At 39.4% G+C, this 15,975-nt stretch overlaps 1 protein-coding gene across 4 annotated transcripts in view; it reads left to right on the top strand.

Annotated features, from left to right (window-relative positions):
• Window positions 1–544: 544 nt before the first annotated feature.
• The window catches only part of DCDC2 (doublecortin domain containing 2), a 66,853-nt gene continuing 51,422 nt past the window's right edge, over window positions 545–15,975 (top strand). Inside the window, exons 1-2 of one of the 4 annotated variants that reach the window (XM_080578160.1) lie at window positions 545–1,987; window positions 5,334–5,385. In XM_080578160.1, coding sequence (XP_080434286.1) covers window positions 1,695–1,987; window positions 5,334–5,385 — 345 coding nt within the window. In that variant the 5' untranslated portion in view covers window positions 545–1,694. The remainder of the gene's footprint in view (window positions 1,988–5,333; window positions 5,386–15,975) is intronic. The other 3 variants (XM_080578159.1, XM_080578158.1, XM_080578157.1) reach the window with 3 other exon arrangements.

Below are 15,975 nucleotides of genomic sequence, written 5' to 3'. Positions count from 1 at the left end.
TTCATTAAAAAAAGAAAATCAACTGACTGTACATATTTGCAATTAATTTGTGAAGTGTGAAAGCCTAATTTCAGCTCTATTTATAATCTTTTTTTTTTTTTTCCCCACAAATATCAAGGAATACCAAAAAGAAGACACTGCCTTTTTTACCCGTTTGTTGTGGCTTGCCTGTGTCTTCACACTGATCAACTGAATAACATTTTTGTGAATTTGATCTTGAAGGTCTAGTAAAAGTCTGTTTTATTCTTGAGAGGGAAAAAACTGACCACTTAACAAGTAATCCCAAGATGAATTGGTGAGATGTGTTTTTCACCCAATCTTCTCGTGATGTCAAGATTATTTCTTTTTTTAAAAGACAGCAAAGTTTTTCCAGATTTTAATATTTCAAAATTCTGAGGAGCAGCTACGTGGCCACCAAGTTTAAAGCCCAGCCCACGCTCCCACCATCCCACCCCACAGTGCTGCGGGATGAGCGCCCAGGAGACCTTCGCTTAGGGATGCACCCAAAGAATTGGCCATCAGTGTTTGACTGAGGTTCGTCCAGCGGGTAAACACCTTGCGCCTCTCAAATATGTCTTCAACGTTCACGGTGTTGAGACCAGTCCTCCATGCTGCCCACCCCAGTGGGGCCAAGCACGGCGTTATGGTGGGGTGGGTGTTTGACCTGTGGTGGGGTCAAACTAATGCCAGACCAAGCAGGCAGACGCCTCACCCATGTGCTCACCAGCACCCATGGGCAGGGCAACCCCTCCAACGACTGGCCGCGGGCAGCGGTCACCCGCCAGTACCGGCCGCTCGCACCATGCCGCCATTTCACGACAGCTCTGCCTCATATCATCTGGCCTGGCCTGGCCTCCCCTCTCCCTGCCCACCACCCTGTATGGCCAGGTGCCCCCAGCTTGCTGTGGAGTGCCCCTCCACAAGGGGGCGGCCCGGCCACCGGGACAGAGGAGCAGGGACTGCCCTTGACTGCCCTCTTTGGCTCTGCTCTGTCCTGTTCCTTCTGCTCCCGGTGCCTTGTGCCCTCCCGTCCCTCTGCCCGCCTCTGGGCACAACGTCTCTCTCTCCTTCCCCCAGCCACTGCCTGGTGAATAATTCAGCAGGGTTTTGTGCACGCTGTATGCTGTCCTCCTTGTGGCGTGACCGCTGGTTCTGGGCTTAGTCTGCCAGCCGCCTGAGGGGTTCTCGCCTGGCTGGGCAGGGAGGAGGAAGAGCAGACGGAGGATAAAGTATCCAGAGGGAACTGGTGTGATAGAGGCAAGTCACTTTCTGGGACAGCAAAGCCAGAGGATAAAGACCCTGGGGGGCTATGAGTCCACAGCTATCCCAGTCCATTATTTCCCTGCTGCTTGGGATCCACTTCCGTGTGATGTTTTGTTGCGTGGGTGAGTGCAATCTGTGTGAACCTCCTGTGCACCAGGGAGTAGCAAGACCTGGTTGCCTAGGAGGAGCTGCTCTTTGAGAGGCAGAGCAGAGCCGTGCTGGAAACCCAGGGGAGGCTGAGATCCCTCCCCACAGCTGCCGGCTCCCTCCTTTGCCTCCTGGAGGTGGGCCCTCCTGCCGCGGCCCTGCTGTGGCAGTTCTCAGGGTGGAGCTGACAGGGGTGCTCAGGCAGGAGCCCTCTCCCAAATAAACAGGTACAGGCAGTGCTCCACAGTGGGTTTGGCTACACAGCAGGTCCTGGGCTACCGAGCATGACTAGTCCTGGCACAAAGGGGTCGTTCCTCTCGCAGCCGATGGTGAAGAGTGTGCTGGTGTATCGCAATGGGGATCCTTTCTTCCCGGGGCGCCGCATTGTCATCAATGAGAAGAAAGTGTCCAACTTTGAGGTCTTCCTGAAAGAAGTGACAGGTGGGGTGAAGGCACCCTTTGGAGCCGTGCGTAACATCTATACCCCCCGGGCTGGGCATCGTGTCCGGCAGCTGGAGGACCTTCAGAGTGGAGAGCAGTATGTGGCTGGTGGCAGGGAAGCCTTCAAGAAACTGAAGTGAGTGGCTGAAAATTGACTTAAGATTTATATGGAACTTGAATATCAGCATTTGGGGTTTTGCACTGTGGCAATACTTGAGACCTTCCCGCATTCCCTGCACCCCTTTTATTAGGCATTGCACAAAACGGACTAAAAGGCTGTGTTCCAAGGCAACAAGAAAGTTAGGTATTTGTGACAAAAAATACTGCAAAAGAGATTCAGAGGTGAGCCATAGAAAGCCTGCTATAATCATTAGTCTCATAGTGCCATCTCCTTGACATGGTGATAGAATTGGAGAAGCAGTCCTTTACCCTGAAGATCATGCTGTATTGGCATGTTGCTGTGATGGATGTGTTTCACGGAGGGATAAGTGTCAGTGTTTGCGCTCAGTGTTAATAGGGAGAAAGCTCTAGAAAGGTGGAGTGTTGACAGTGTTGTAGCAAAATTGATGAGCCTGGGAATTTAATTCCCACTTTTTCCTTTCTTGCTTATCTTTCAAAAGTCTAAAATATTCTACTAAACTGTCCACATCTCCATCCATTTCTGTTCATTTGGCTTTCTTATGATGACAATAGCTGAGTTCCTCCTGTTCTTTAAAAGATGACTTTGCTTTGTTTTCCCTGTGAAGACACCAAGAATTAAACTGATATTTTCTCTATTTTCTAGTGACTGACTAGGAGAATATCGTGGAGCAGATCTGTGCTTTTATGTGTGGTTTCCTAAGTGGCTCTGAATGTGATCAGTAATGATTCTTAATTCCGGCAGTGAATTTTGTTGTCTCAGCTGCCTAATTACAAGTTTTGTTCAATCTTTGTGTGTGTTTTTTGTACAGCTCATTTTAAAAAATAATCTCAGAATTAGGAATCCCTTTCTGGGGGTGGTTGGGAATTTATATGGTAAAGTACCAGCTCTACAGAACCTTGCTGTCTTGATCATGTACCATTTTTCAGGAGAGCTCGCTATGTTTCAGAATAAAGCTCTGTGTGTAATGAACAGGTTTTCTATCAGCAGCCTTACCATTTTTGTCACTGTTTCTAAAAAGTTATTGAAGTGTCTTGGGCTTCAGCGGCAAAGTTAGAGAGAAGATGTATGACAGGTTAAATATAAGCCCCTTTCCCACTCTGCTCTCTTCCACGTCAAATGCAATGCTCAATTCAAGAACTACTGTATCTTTTGGTATTAAATTCTGTGGTCCTGTGAATGCGTTAAAGCTGTTAGTTGTCAGCACGTTTCACCTCTCTAAATGTGTTTTATGTTGAAGAGACAGGCTAAAAGTAAGTGTTTGACAGTAGCATGTACTGTGTAGACAATTGAGTGCCCTGGATTGATTTTTGGTGGGAAAAGGCATTTATTTTTGTCATTTCGTATTTTATGATCAGAGTTTTGTGGTGAGAGCTTTTTGGACTTTTATGATTGCAACATGCAACAGGATACTCAAGTATTTAAGGTCAATGAAGAGAGTACCTTCAGAAAGGCTAACCTAAAGCACTCAGTAAAAGCAGGCTTTTAGATATATATCCCTTGATAGCATGTGATAGTCCTATGCTGTGGGAAGGAAAAACTGGATGACAAGATCTTTTCTGTTCTTCCGTTCAGAGTTAGGGTTCTTCACTATTAGTATGTATTTATATAGTACTGTAAAAGTAGGGAATGCTTTTACAAGCATTGTTTAAAGCAGGCTGGATTTATAATGTTGAACTTGTTCTTAACTAGATTGTAGACTGATAATTAGGGGTACTTCTTAGCCAGACAGGTCAGAGGAGAGGAGGGGTCGGTTGAAAGGATTGCTTTCTGGAAGAAATTAGAAGAATTAGAGAAATGAATGTATGTTTCTGTATGTTTCTGTATGTGTCACGGGCAAAGATAAAGTAGTTGCATCTGTGGGAGACCAGAGCTTCTGTCATAAAGGATCTGACTCTGGTCTTACAGCAGCAAGAATTTGTACATTTTTACATTTTTTTTTTCAGTGATGCTTGTCAGATTCATTTGTGATAGACTAAGCAGGGCCGAACTTTGGACTGACGACTTGTGGCACCCATGTGTGGGAGCGTAATAGAAAGGAGAGAATATCCAAGGAAAAGCAGGAGCTGAAATTGTCATCGTTCCACTTCAAGTGGTGCATTTGTTTCTTCACAGATGCCTTATGCTGAGACTGAATCATTTTTTTCCCTGTCCTCAGAGAATTCTAAGCTTAACTGCTTTCACCTTTAGCACATGAACCTCCGTCAATCTTAACATCTTGAGATAGATACTTCTGAGGTGTCTTATTCTACAGCAGTGACAGCTATGAGAAGTAGAAACAGCTCGATGTGCCTGCAGCTTCTGCAAGCTGAATTCATGAGAAGACCAGCTCGCAAAGCTTTTAGAGTTCTGACAAGGAAATGGAGTTAGTGTGGTCTGGGTACCTGTTTGTTGGCCAGTTTCAGGGTTACTCATGCTTGAAGGCTTACTTAATTCCTTTTCTTTGGAAAGGCAACATACACCTAGTCCATCACGGTGTGTTTTAATTGTCACTTTTGCGTTAATGCAGTGTTTTTGTGGGAATATGTACCCTAATGGAGTGCAGTAATGTTCAAACAGATATATTTTGTTTTCTTGTCCAGTCTTGTATTTTGTTTATTCTTAAAATAATTGTGAATATTCTATTCTTGCATCACAACCGTAGTAAAACAGGATATACAGTTTTCAGGTGTGTCCAAGTCATGTTGAAACACAAGTGGTACAGATCCTCTTAAACTAGCCAATGTCCTGGTTAAACTTGGATATGGAGGGAGGCTTTAAGTATATCAGACTTAGGGTGAGAAACTAAGAGGCAAGATGATGACTTTGAAAACCCTGATAAACTGATATCATGCTGAGGTTTATTGACCCACCTCACAGTATTATATGAGCAGTATTATGTCAGTATTATGTCAGAAAGAATTCTGACAGCTAGGTTTCTGACCGTCTGTACTAATCACAAGTGATGTGAAGTTAGATGGTTCTCTCTCCCCCATCTTTTGTAATGGCCCAGAGATGAAAGTTTTGCTTGTTACTGAATGGAAATTTTCTTAGCATCTTCTGCATTTTGTGCAGTGATTTATTTTTGTTGGACATGTTTTAATGACAGGACGGATGCCCACCAGGTCTGTATTTTTAGTATCATCTTCAGGTTTTAGTTTACCAACTTTTTATTCTTCTTATAACCGCTACCTTGTAGATTTATATTAACACTCCTTTAAAATCTTGAGTTAGTTACCATTTGTGTTATAATGAGGCATGATAAATTTTAAGAGCTTCAGTGTGAAAAAAAAAAAAGTAAAAATATTTGTACTGTGTAAATTAGATGCTTCTGTAGATAATCAATAGTGTTGTCCTTCCACAGCTATTTGGACATAGGAGAAACAAAGAAAAAACCTGCTGAAGTCAACAATGAGGTAGGATATCTGAAATATTTAAGAAATAACCCTGCGGTTAGTATTAGTGGCATGCCTGCATTTACACCTTTTTTTTTTTTAATATATACTTATTATGTTCAGAAATAATACAATTATCTAGCATTCTGGTTATAGTATTTCAGTGACTATTACTCTGATTGCTCTGAACATAATGAACTGATTGTCTTCCATTCTGCTTTCTGAATTGCCACATCCACTCATAAACTTTCAGCAAAGAAAAATTCATAGTGTTGTCACTGATCATAAATGTTTTTTTTTCATTCAGACAAGATTATTGGAATTAGAACTTTGGAGGGTTTGGACCAGGAAATTTTATTCAAAATACAATATTTTCTCTAGAGAAGAGTCATTTTTGATTGAAAAATCACACTTAGTTGAAATGCTTCTTCCAGTCACTGCCAGTGTCAGTTGCAAATTTCTAACTAGTTCTAGTCCATGATCTTCCAACCTCAACAGTTTTGTATTAATGGCATTACACTATGACCTAATGACACAACTGCAGGTTTCAAAAAACTCAGTGGGTTTGGGGTTTTGAGACACATGACTCTGCCTTATTTTTACTTTTTAAATTCTATATATGAATAGCAATGATTCCCAAACAAACATTTGAATTTCAGCTTCTGCCTGACAAGAAGCATCAGCTCACAAATTTTTCCATTTCTTCTGCCTTGTGCTCTCATGCCATGTTTCTAGCAATTTAATGTTTTGTGTAGCGGGTGTCTTCAGACAGTAGGACACCTTGTAAAAGAAGACTCTCAAAATGGAGGGCTTATTGCCATAATGACATTTCCTGTGATACTCTGACTCTTTCTATTCAGAGGCTGTGAAATATGACACATGCATTTTATAAATGATAATGACTTTGTAACCTGTGTTTGTTTGTTTATTTGTTTGTTCAATTGTTCAAATGGGCACAGTCAACAGGAAGATCAAATTCAACAGGAAGTCAGAGATTTGATTTACTACAAGTGCTGTATAAATTTACTCTAAATAATTTCTAGTTATTTATGCAATTGACAAGAGCATTGTAGAGAGAGCTCTGTTGTTTTTGTGTAGTTCGTCATGTCTCCTTTTTTTTTTTCCCCTAAAGGAAATAGAACAATTTTCAAAAATAGGAAAGACTAATTCAACACTGATGAGTCAGCATTAGGGTTATGCTCTGTTGCTGAGGTGCCTCTAAGAATTAGCAACGTATTTACACATATGCACTGCCTTTCTGATATCCTTTATCCATAAATTCAATTTTTGACCTACAGCATTTTCTTTTTCCAGCCTTGAGTCTCCTTTGATCAAACTTTGTGAATTTTGCTGAAACTATTTACTCATGATACTACAAGGTGGACAGACAGAATCAAGTAATTCATATCACTTTCAATTGTGATTTTAGTAACAGATCATATTTATTTTTTTCAGTGGGAAAAGTTTTGTACAATAACTATACTGCATTTATCTGAATCTTCAACACAAAAGATAGCTCTGAACCTAAAGAAACCCCAACCTTTGGATGTATGACCAGTCTGTGCTATTTTTTTTTTTGAACATCTGAATGTGTGGATAGTACCATACTTTATGCTAAAACATTATCCAGGTGATATGTATCTAGGAAAAAGAAAATATATCTATCTAACAGAACTAAATACTAAACAACACTAAATGCTAACCAATACTAAAAATTTATCTATCTAAAAAAAACAGTATCTATCTAGGTATCTAGGAAAAATAAAATGATTCGTATATATTCAGGACAAGAAAAAGATAACCTGAGATAATCGCTTCAAATTATCTCTGAAAATGTGCTGGGTTGCATTCACTAATTTGTGCAACTCCCATTAATAGTGTACAGTGTGACTAATTCCAAATGCCTGTTGGTGAGCAGGTAGTTGTCGTCATGAAAGAATATTAATCAATTTCTGATATTACCACTTATCAGGATAACCACAAGGCTTGCTACTTTAAGGCTAGTTTTAAATCTGTTGATTTTGCTGCAAATCCTTAACAGACTCTGAGGATTATTTTATTATACATACATTATATGTATACACATATACAGAGATTCTGAATATAATAGAAATTCTTTTCACTTAGAGAAGAGGTTGTAGAAGTAGTTTCCATTATTTACAGTTGCATGTTTGGTAAGAGAGGCTTCTGTTACTTCTGTATTCAGTGCTTGTTGTATTCTGAACACTTTTGGCTATCTCAGGGCTTTGAAGTAAACCAGTATAAGCCATCTGTTACATCAGATATTTTTCCTCCTGTTTGACTAATATTTGCAATCTCCATGGTCTCTGTGAGGAGTTGAGCTCTCCATGTTAAGTTTAATTTATGTAATTGATTTATTTGAGTAGTCCTAAAAATGAAATAAAACATAGTACTGGTCTACAGATTTTTATCTCATTATACAGAGAAATTTGTGGGTCAGATCTGAGTCATAGTGTTCTGGTGGGCTAAGAGGGTGGGGGCAGGCTCACTAATGCACTCACAGACAGCTCCAGGCTAAAATCAGGGTGTGATATTTGCCAGGACAATTCCTGGTCTCATTGTGGTGGTGCTGAAGTATTAACCAGCTTTCCTTCATTAGCTCCACTTTTCTTTCTTTCCTTCTTTCTTTTTCTTTCTTTCTTTCTTTCTTTCTTTCTTTCTTTCTTTCTTTCTTTCTTTCTTTCTTTCTTTCTTTCTTTCTTTCTTTCTTTCTTTCTTTCTTTCTTTCTTTCTTTCTTTCTTTCTTTCTTTCTTTCTTTCTTTCTTTCTTTCTTTTTCTTCCTTCCTTCCTTCCTTCCCTCCTTCCTTCCTTCCTTCCTTCCTTTCTTCCTTTCTTCCTTTTTCCATTTTTTCCCCCAAACATTTTTTCAGATGTGATAGAATTTACCAGGGCTATGGACCATGGGCTATTCACATGATCTCAGTAGTGCTGCAGTTAGACTGAGCCTTGAGACAACAGTAACTGCTCTTAAAGCATGCTCCTCAGGGTTGCCTCCCACCTTTCTCACCTGGCAGCCACTCAGCTCTCACAAGAAACTGGTCTTTCTCTGAACATGACCTCAAGGGTAAGCAATCACAGATTTTATTTTATTTTATTTTATTTTATTTTATTTTATTTTATTTTATTTTATTTTATTTTATTTTATTTTATTTTATTTTATTTTATTTTATTTTATTTTATTTTATTTTATTTTTTATTTTATTTTATTTTATTTTATTTTATTTTATTTTATTTTATTTTATTTTATTTTATTTTTATTTTATTTTATTTTATTTTTATTTTTTGCCATTGTTGTTCCCCATTGGAGAAGATGGTCTTGAAGCTATTAGTGCTGGCTTGCCCTAGACCGAGTTTTGGAATCACACTGAGCCTGGCCTAGTGGTGATGACAGTCATTTCTCTGTATGTGCATAGTACTGTTCACCAATGATCTGGAAGGGTTAAATAGATGCCACAGGATTAGTATTTGGAAAATACATGGTTAACAATTAAGGATGGTATCTTTATGCTTATGTACAAGCAGATGAATTCTGGTTGTATGAAGCACACTTACTTTGGCATTTCCTACCTGATGAGTGTTTCTCAGTGTAGGTTTTCCTCCAGTATAACAAATATCTACTTCCAATTCTGGTTAGTGAAGAGAGAGGCAAAAGGAATAAAAACATGCAGCCACTGTACATTGTGTATTTGTATGCAGCTGTAGGTTATTAGTTAAACTGCTAAATGTTTGACATCTGCTTTTGCAAGTACTTTAATGTTGTTCTTTGAAGGCAGCATCTCACTTACTTTAAATTTGCATATAACTAGAAAATGTGTGTCAAACTAGAATTAAAAAGAAGGAATTCTTGTTCGGGATATGGTGTAAATACAGTGACCTATATTCAGAAAGAAGAATAGATGGGAAATACAGAGTGATAATTTACTAAGCTCTCTTCTCACTTTTGTCATGGAGTGACAAAACAGAGTAAGTACTCTATCAGAAATAGGTTTTTCTACTGACATCTGTAACTGTGAGTCTGGTCTTCTAGGAAAGTGTTCCTGAGGAAAAAAACAAGCACCACCACCAACAAAAAATTAAGGAATCTTCTCTGTCTCAAGGCTTCCAGGAGCTTATCTAACGAAATCCCTTAGTGTCTGTTCCTGTAAGGTGGTGAGATTTAACATTTAGGAATGGGTTCTGCCCCTGATGAGAGCAGTATTAGTTCTCTCTGTTATGCCCTGTTTCATTTTTAGCTGGAGCTTCTGAAATACCATGATTCTGCCTTTGCCTTACCTGACACATTTGGTGGTAACAAGAATGTACAGCTTATAGCTACTAAGTAAGTGCCTTTTTTTTTTTTTTTGGTATGTCCTTTACAAATGACAAGAGGAGCTTTGGGGAAAGTTTGGTCAAGAAGTTTTTGATGTAGGTTTGTTGTTACAATACATCAATGAACAAATGATGTCACACAATAATTCGTTAAGCACTATCCATCTATTTAATGTGAAAAGTGGAACATGCAAATAGATGTGATTGTCTGTAAGATGGGTCAGTGCTGAAATAGCTTGATAAAGCACATTTTATTCTGTCTAAGCAGATAGATTTATAGAGAGTCTATACCACAAAATGCCTCATTATGATATCATCAGCAGACTTCATGGGCTGTCTTTGGTCAAAATAAAATGAGGTGGAAAGAGTGTATTATGTATCCCCCACCAGTAGTGAGGCTCAATCATTGATAAGAGTTGTGTCTTCAAAAATATTTAAAAAGACCTCATTCGCTCTACTGATGTGAATCAGGCTTCAATGCGGTCTTCAATGAAAACATGTCATTATCTGATAGTATTTATAGTATCAATTATATATTTATTTAATCCAGTGCCTTAAAATCTAATTCTTTACCAGTCTAAAGCTGGCAAATGACTGAAGTATCTAAGTCAAATGTTCAGCTGATGGAAAAATAGTTATTTTTATTCACTAATCTATGCCAGCTGTGGACTTGAACTTATAGTCCTTTTCTGTCAAGTTTTGTGTATAAACCAGCATCAGTACGGAATGAGGGAGGGCTATTCTGTCATCTTACTGTAAATGGTGTGCTTTGATAGGAGCAAAGCACATGAAAATGGTAATTAACTTTTATTATGTTTCTAAGCAGCAAGAGCTCCAATAGATTCTCTTCATGGGAATGTCTAGTTCAGTGGTCATTGACTTCAGCAGACTTTTGAGCCATACCCAGGGCAGGAAAGGAGATGGCATGCTGTAGGTTTTGAAAAAAACAACAACAACGTTATTTTTATATACTTTATATTGTTTAACAGTCACTGGATTGCGAGGATAGTTAGAAACCTTATTACCATCTTTGCTGTTGCAAATCATCATAAGACTGTCATACTTAGGGCATGTGATGAAGCGAATAGTTCAAGAGAAAATGGATAACTGTGTAGAAGAAAGGTAGGAGTTTAGAACAGGAAAAAGCTGCAAGATCCTTTTAATTTCAGAACATCTGTCTGCAAGTTGTTTAGTTTCACTTTAACATCTGCTCTCAGTTCCTGGATTTCTGAGATAAGCTTTGATTCAGTAACATTTGAGAAACTGTCAAGTATGTCTTCACAAGTTTATACCCTATTGCATGCTGCTAGAGCTGGTGAGATTTTAAAACCACGTCTTCTGTTCTTCATCCACTGTTAGGTGTATCGACTACTTCCTTGCCCATTTGTACTATACTCCACTTAGCATTAGCAGCAGTGGTTTAGGTAAAACCCCTTAGTTCTCATGCTGCTGTGACACCAGAACCTGTGCGTGCCACTCAGCTCATTTTCACAGTGCTGCACCTTCGCTTGAATGGGAGTGTGTGTGACAGTCAGAAAGGTGAGCTGCAGGTAATGAAGAGGGAGTAAAAGAACAAATCAGAAATAAGGCAATGAGCACCAGTGGTAAAGAGAGACAGGCTGTCTGTATGAGCAAATTTTTCTCTGTCTCAAGTTTTTTACTGAGGTAGTAGTACTCTTTACTTTCTGTTTTGCTGTTTATCCTATCAGACAAGCAACAACATATCTTTTGCACTATACCACGTAATGGTAGTTAGTCTGCATGGAAGGCTGAAGCAAGCTTACTACAAAAAGTCTGATTTTCAATTTCCATTTGATGGCTTCTGCAACAAGCTAATCCCCCAGAAGTGTCACATCCCATCTTAGTTTAGACTTCCGGAGGGTATTGTGGCGATAGTAAGTTTGGATTTCTCCCTACTCCCTCTTTCAACCAGAGACAACAGTAAGGATGAAAGAAGACACTTGGCCCATGAGCAGGGGAAAACTGTGTGTCACTCAGCAGACGGCAGCCAGGCTCTTGGCCCCTGTCAGAGCCCTAATGCTGTAATAATATGTCTCAAAAATTTTTATTGTTACAGTACTGATAGAGAAAGTAGTAAAAATATTTCATCCTAACCCAAGCTAAAGCTTTGATACAAAATATTGTTCAGATATGTATCTGTCCTTCATGTTTTTTGGCAACTGAACTTCATGTTTTGAAAGAGAGATTTGTTTTGTAGTGAAGGTGATCTGCAAATATAAATACACGTTAAATGATGTGCTTGAGGAGTTTAACAAATCTCTTGAGGAAGGATGGACCAACACAGTTACCATTTGCTTATTATAAGCTTAATTGTTTGTAAAAGGTACAGAACATTATTTTCCAATTATAATGTATGAAGAGTGGACATTAATATTTCTTTAGGCACTCTCTCTAATCTAGATGGTTTCTCCTTGTGCACTCAGAAAGATGAATTGTCCTTGGGGCTGGTTTGTGGGTAATCTGCTAAAGAATAAAACTTGGCTTTTGGATTTGCAGATTCTATGGGCAACTATTTGTTTTAAGTTCCGTGTTTGAGACAAATGTGTGTGCATCTGAAACCTCCTTTCCTTGTCTGACTTCTTATGACCAACAGTTTTTTGAACATACTGAAGTAAATCATCTTTGCAATTCATTATTATAAAAGTAAAGAATTGCAGACACCTAAGAAGAGTTGATGTACTTTGATATCGAAGAACCTGTCTCTTTCAACAGGAAGAACAAATGAAGATAATAGTGTCTCTATGAAACAGATTTGATTTCCTAAGTTTATAGTAGGCCTGTGTTAAGCTGCATTACTGGCCATATAGATAGATTCGCCCTTGGTTGATAGCAGACAGATTTTCTTAGGTAGTAACAACACTGACTTTTTTTTTGTTTGCACTTCATTTTTTCTCCTGGGCTTATAGGACAAGGTGATTGTGTGGTAAACACTGACACAAGTATCTTTTGTGCAGCTCAGGATTCATTGTCATTGCACTTGGATCTCTCTTACCAATTTATATTCCAGAAAAAGTTTTATAAAGGTATTTAAGAAAACTTTACATATATTTATTACTCTACATAAGCCATATCTGGATCTGGATCTGTATTATAGAGAAACAAGGGTGATGTAGACTCCTTTCCTCAGGTTCACCATCGTTTTGTATGATGTTTAAGCAGTTGGGACAATGCTATGGAAACATCATGCTCCACACTTTGTAACACATTTGCCTATTGATAGTGTATTTATAACAGTATTGCCCTTTGATTGGGAGCAGTAAGTATAGGCAGTGAGTATGAAAACTGGCACTGTAAGAGCTGGTTGGTTGTAGGCAAGTGTTGGGCTAGTTGAGGAAGGATCTCATTAACCACATTCTTTGAGTGGTGGGTTCACTTTGGAGTGCTGTCATTTAGCATTACAAGTGACTGTGTATATGTATGGTCTTGGACTGCCAGATTCAGTGATGCGTGTCAGGGGCCCAGGTGTGAGGGATGCACTAGGATGGCACTCTGCCAACCACCCACCAGAGGTTATCCTACCTTTCATAGAATCACAGTATGGCTTGGGTTGGAAGGGACCTTACAGATCATCCAGTTCCTCCCCTCCAGGAGGATCTGTTCCATGATCTTCCCAGGCACAGAGGCGAGGCTCACTGATCTGTAGTTCTCTGGGTCTTCCTTTCAACCCTTTTTAAAAATGGGAGTGATGTTTCCCTTCCAGGACTTTTCAAATATGATGGAGAGGCTTGGCAACTACATCAGCCAGTTCCTTCAGGACCCTGGTATGCATGGCATAGGACCCCATAGACGCGTACTTGTTAAGTTCCATCAGGTGGTCTCGAACCTGATCTTCGCTTACAGTGGGTGGGACTTTGCTCCCCCAGCCCTCATCTATGGGTTCAGAGAAACTCATCACTGTTCCACCTCCAGGTTTCTTGCATGATCACCCTGGGTATCCTTCTGCAATTTTATTGCCTGAAACTTAGTAGGTGTTTCTTGGTCACTTTTTTCCTGTGATACAATCCTTTTTTTCACTGTTTTACATAAGCATGTTTTGATGTTATTCTATTTCGTTTGCAGATTCTTCTTTTATAGGTTGGTTTAGATGTGGTCATATTTGGAGGAGTATTTGTAGAATACAAAAATTAGTATTCTCACTAATGATTTTTCAGGGGATTAGTAACGATTCCTCAAAACTTTCATGCATTTGTGACCTGAGTATTTGCATCTGTATGCAACCCCAGAACATCCCTCTGTAGTGAAACAGCTTAATAATTACAAGGATTTGAATAAGTGCTTTAATATTTTGAAACTTTTTCATTTCTTTTTTGGATTCAGTGCCTGTCAGTCCCTCATGCTGATCACACGCTGGATGACACAGTCATGTGCTAGAACATGCAGTGGAGTGCATTTGCCTGCTGGGGGACTTCACAGTGTGTGTCTGGTCCTTTGATGAAGTGTGACTGCAGAACAAGATTGTGACTGGCAGAATGTGCCTCCTGCTGATGGTCTCAAGCTGCAGCACATCAGCTATGGGATCTTATGGGTCAGGCATAGTTTATCAACAGATCCCAGTCTAGGTCAGTTAGATGCTCCATCCTTGGTGGGATGCTGGATTAGGAAGGACTCCATAGCATTGTCCAGTGTCAGCTGAAGAGGCAGGCACCTTGACAGGGCAGTGTGAGATGGAAAATACAATGCTTGAGACTTGATAGGTCGGAATTTGCCATTAGAATTTTCCTCAAAATGCACCTGAGAAGTTGCAATAAAAATATTTTGAGGAGTTGTCACTTCTGTTTCCCTCTGTTCCTCCACATTTTAAAATGTGTTAATTTTTGTAGTATCACTTAGGTCAATTATTTCTTCTGTATCTGTTAAGTTCATTTTTCTTTCTACAGTGGAGTCTCTACTCATCTGTGGGCAATTATATGATTGTATGAATCTGTAAAAATTGAATTTTTAAAGTTTATAATGTCTTGACTTCCCAAATGATTGTGATATATTAATGCTGGATATACCTTGTCTCTAACACAGTCATATATTTTTCCAAGTATGCTCTCATGAAAAATCTCAGTACTTGTAATTATTGTTTATTTCCAACCTAACATTTATCATATCTGAGACTCCTAATCATGGGAAAAAAGTGGCTGTTTTTCAGTGAGTGGTCTCTTGATTCATTTTAATTTTTAGCTGTCAATGAGAAACTTTTCATCCATATTTTCTCTGTACAGGATATAATTTTCTGAGGGTAGAGTGCCTGGAAATCACAGAATGGTTAAGGTTGGAAAGGACCTCTGGAGGCCATCTGGTCCAACCCCCTGCTCAAGCAGACACCTAGAGCAGGTTGCCCAGGAACATGTCCAGATGCCTTTTGAAGATATCCAGGGAGACTCCACAGCCTCTCTGGAGAATCTATTCCAGTGCTCAGTCATCCATACAGCAAAGTGCTTCCCAATGTTTGATGGACCTTCCTGTGCTGCAATTTGTGCCCACTGCCTGTAGCTCTGTCATCAGGCACCACAGAAAAAAGCCTGGTTCCATCTTCCTCGCACCCTCTCCTCAGGTATTTATAGACATTGATAAGATACCCCTGATAAGAGCCTGCTCTTCTCCAGGCTGAACTCCAGCCCCAACTCTCTCAGCCTCTCCTTAAAGAAGAGGTGCTCTAGTCCCTTGAGCATTGTGGTGACCCTCCACTGGACTCTTTCCAGTACATCCATGTGTCTCTCTTGTACTGGGAGGCCAAGAGCTGGACACAGTAATCCATGTGTGACCTCACCAACGAGTAGAATGCTGTCTAATAAATATCTTAGAAATGATCCCAGTGTGTGAAAGCTACAACCGTTTGATGCCAAAACAATCTACACTCACAGGAATAAGTTTTTTCCTATTAGTTAGAAAGAAACAAATGCAAATTGTGGTACCCAAAATTACTGTATACAGAATATTCACGCCTGGAAACAAACTGTGTATAAAGGTCCACTTTATAATTCTATGCCAGTATAAAAACCCTCTTGGAAGTTCACATCTGAACAGCTTGATTTCTTCTGCTGCTGGTAGGACACTGAGTGAGGTACTTCTCATTTTTCTGATGCTGTATATAATTAGGAGTTCTATAATTAGGAGTATGGGGAATAAGACTATCAAAATGCAAAGATTAAATAATTATGATATATATCTTTAATCTCCTGAGCAGCATCTTTAATAGTTAAACTTTATATTGCATTGTTTGGTATTTAGTATCCTGGTAACATAATTAGCAAAACAATCATACAAAACAG

The sequence above is a fragment of the Anser brachyrhynchus genome (genome assembly GCF_964034855.1).
Source record: "Anser brachyrhynchus genome assembly, chromosome: 2".
Lineage (NCBI taxonomy): Eukaryota > Metazoa > Chordata > Aves > Anseriformes > Anatidae > Anser > Anser brachyrhynchus.
The sequence above is the reverse complement of the archived record's forward strand: the minus strand, read 5'-3'. Positions and strand labels throughout refer to the sequence as shown.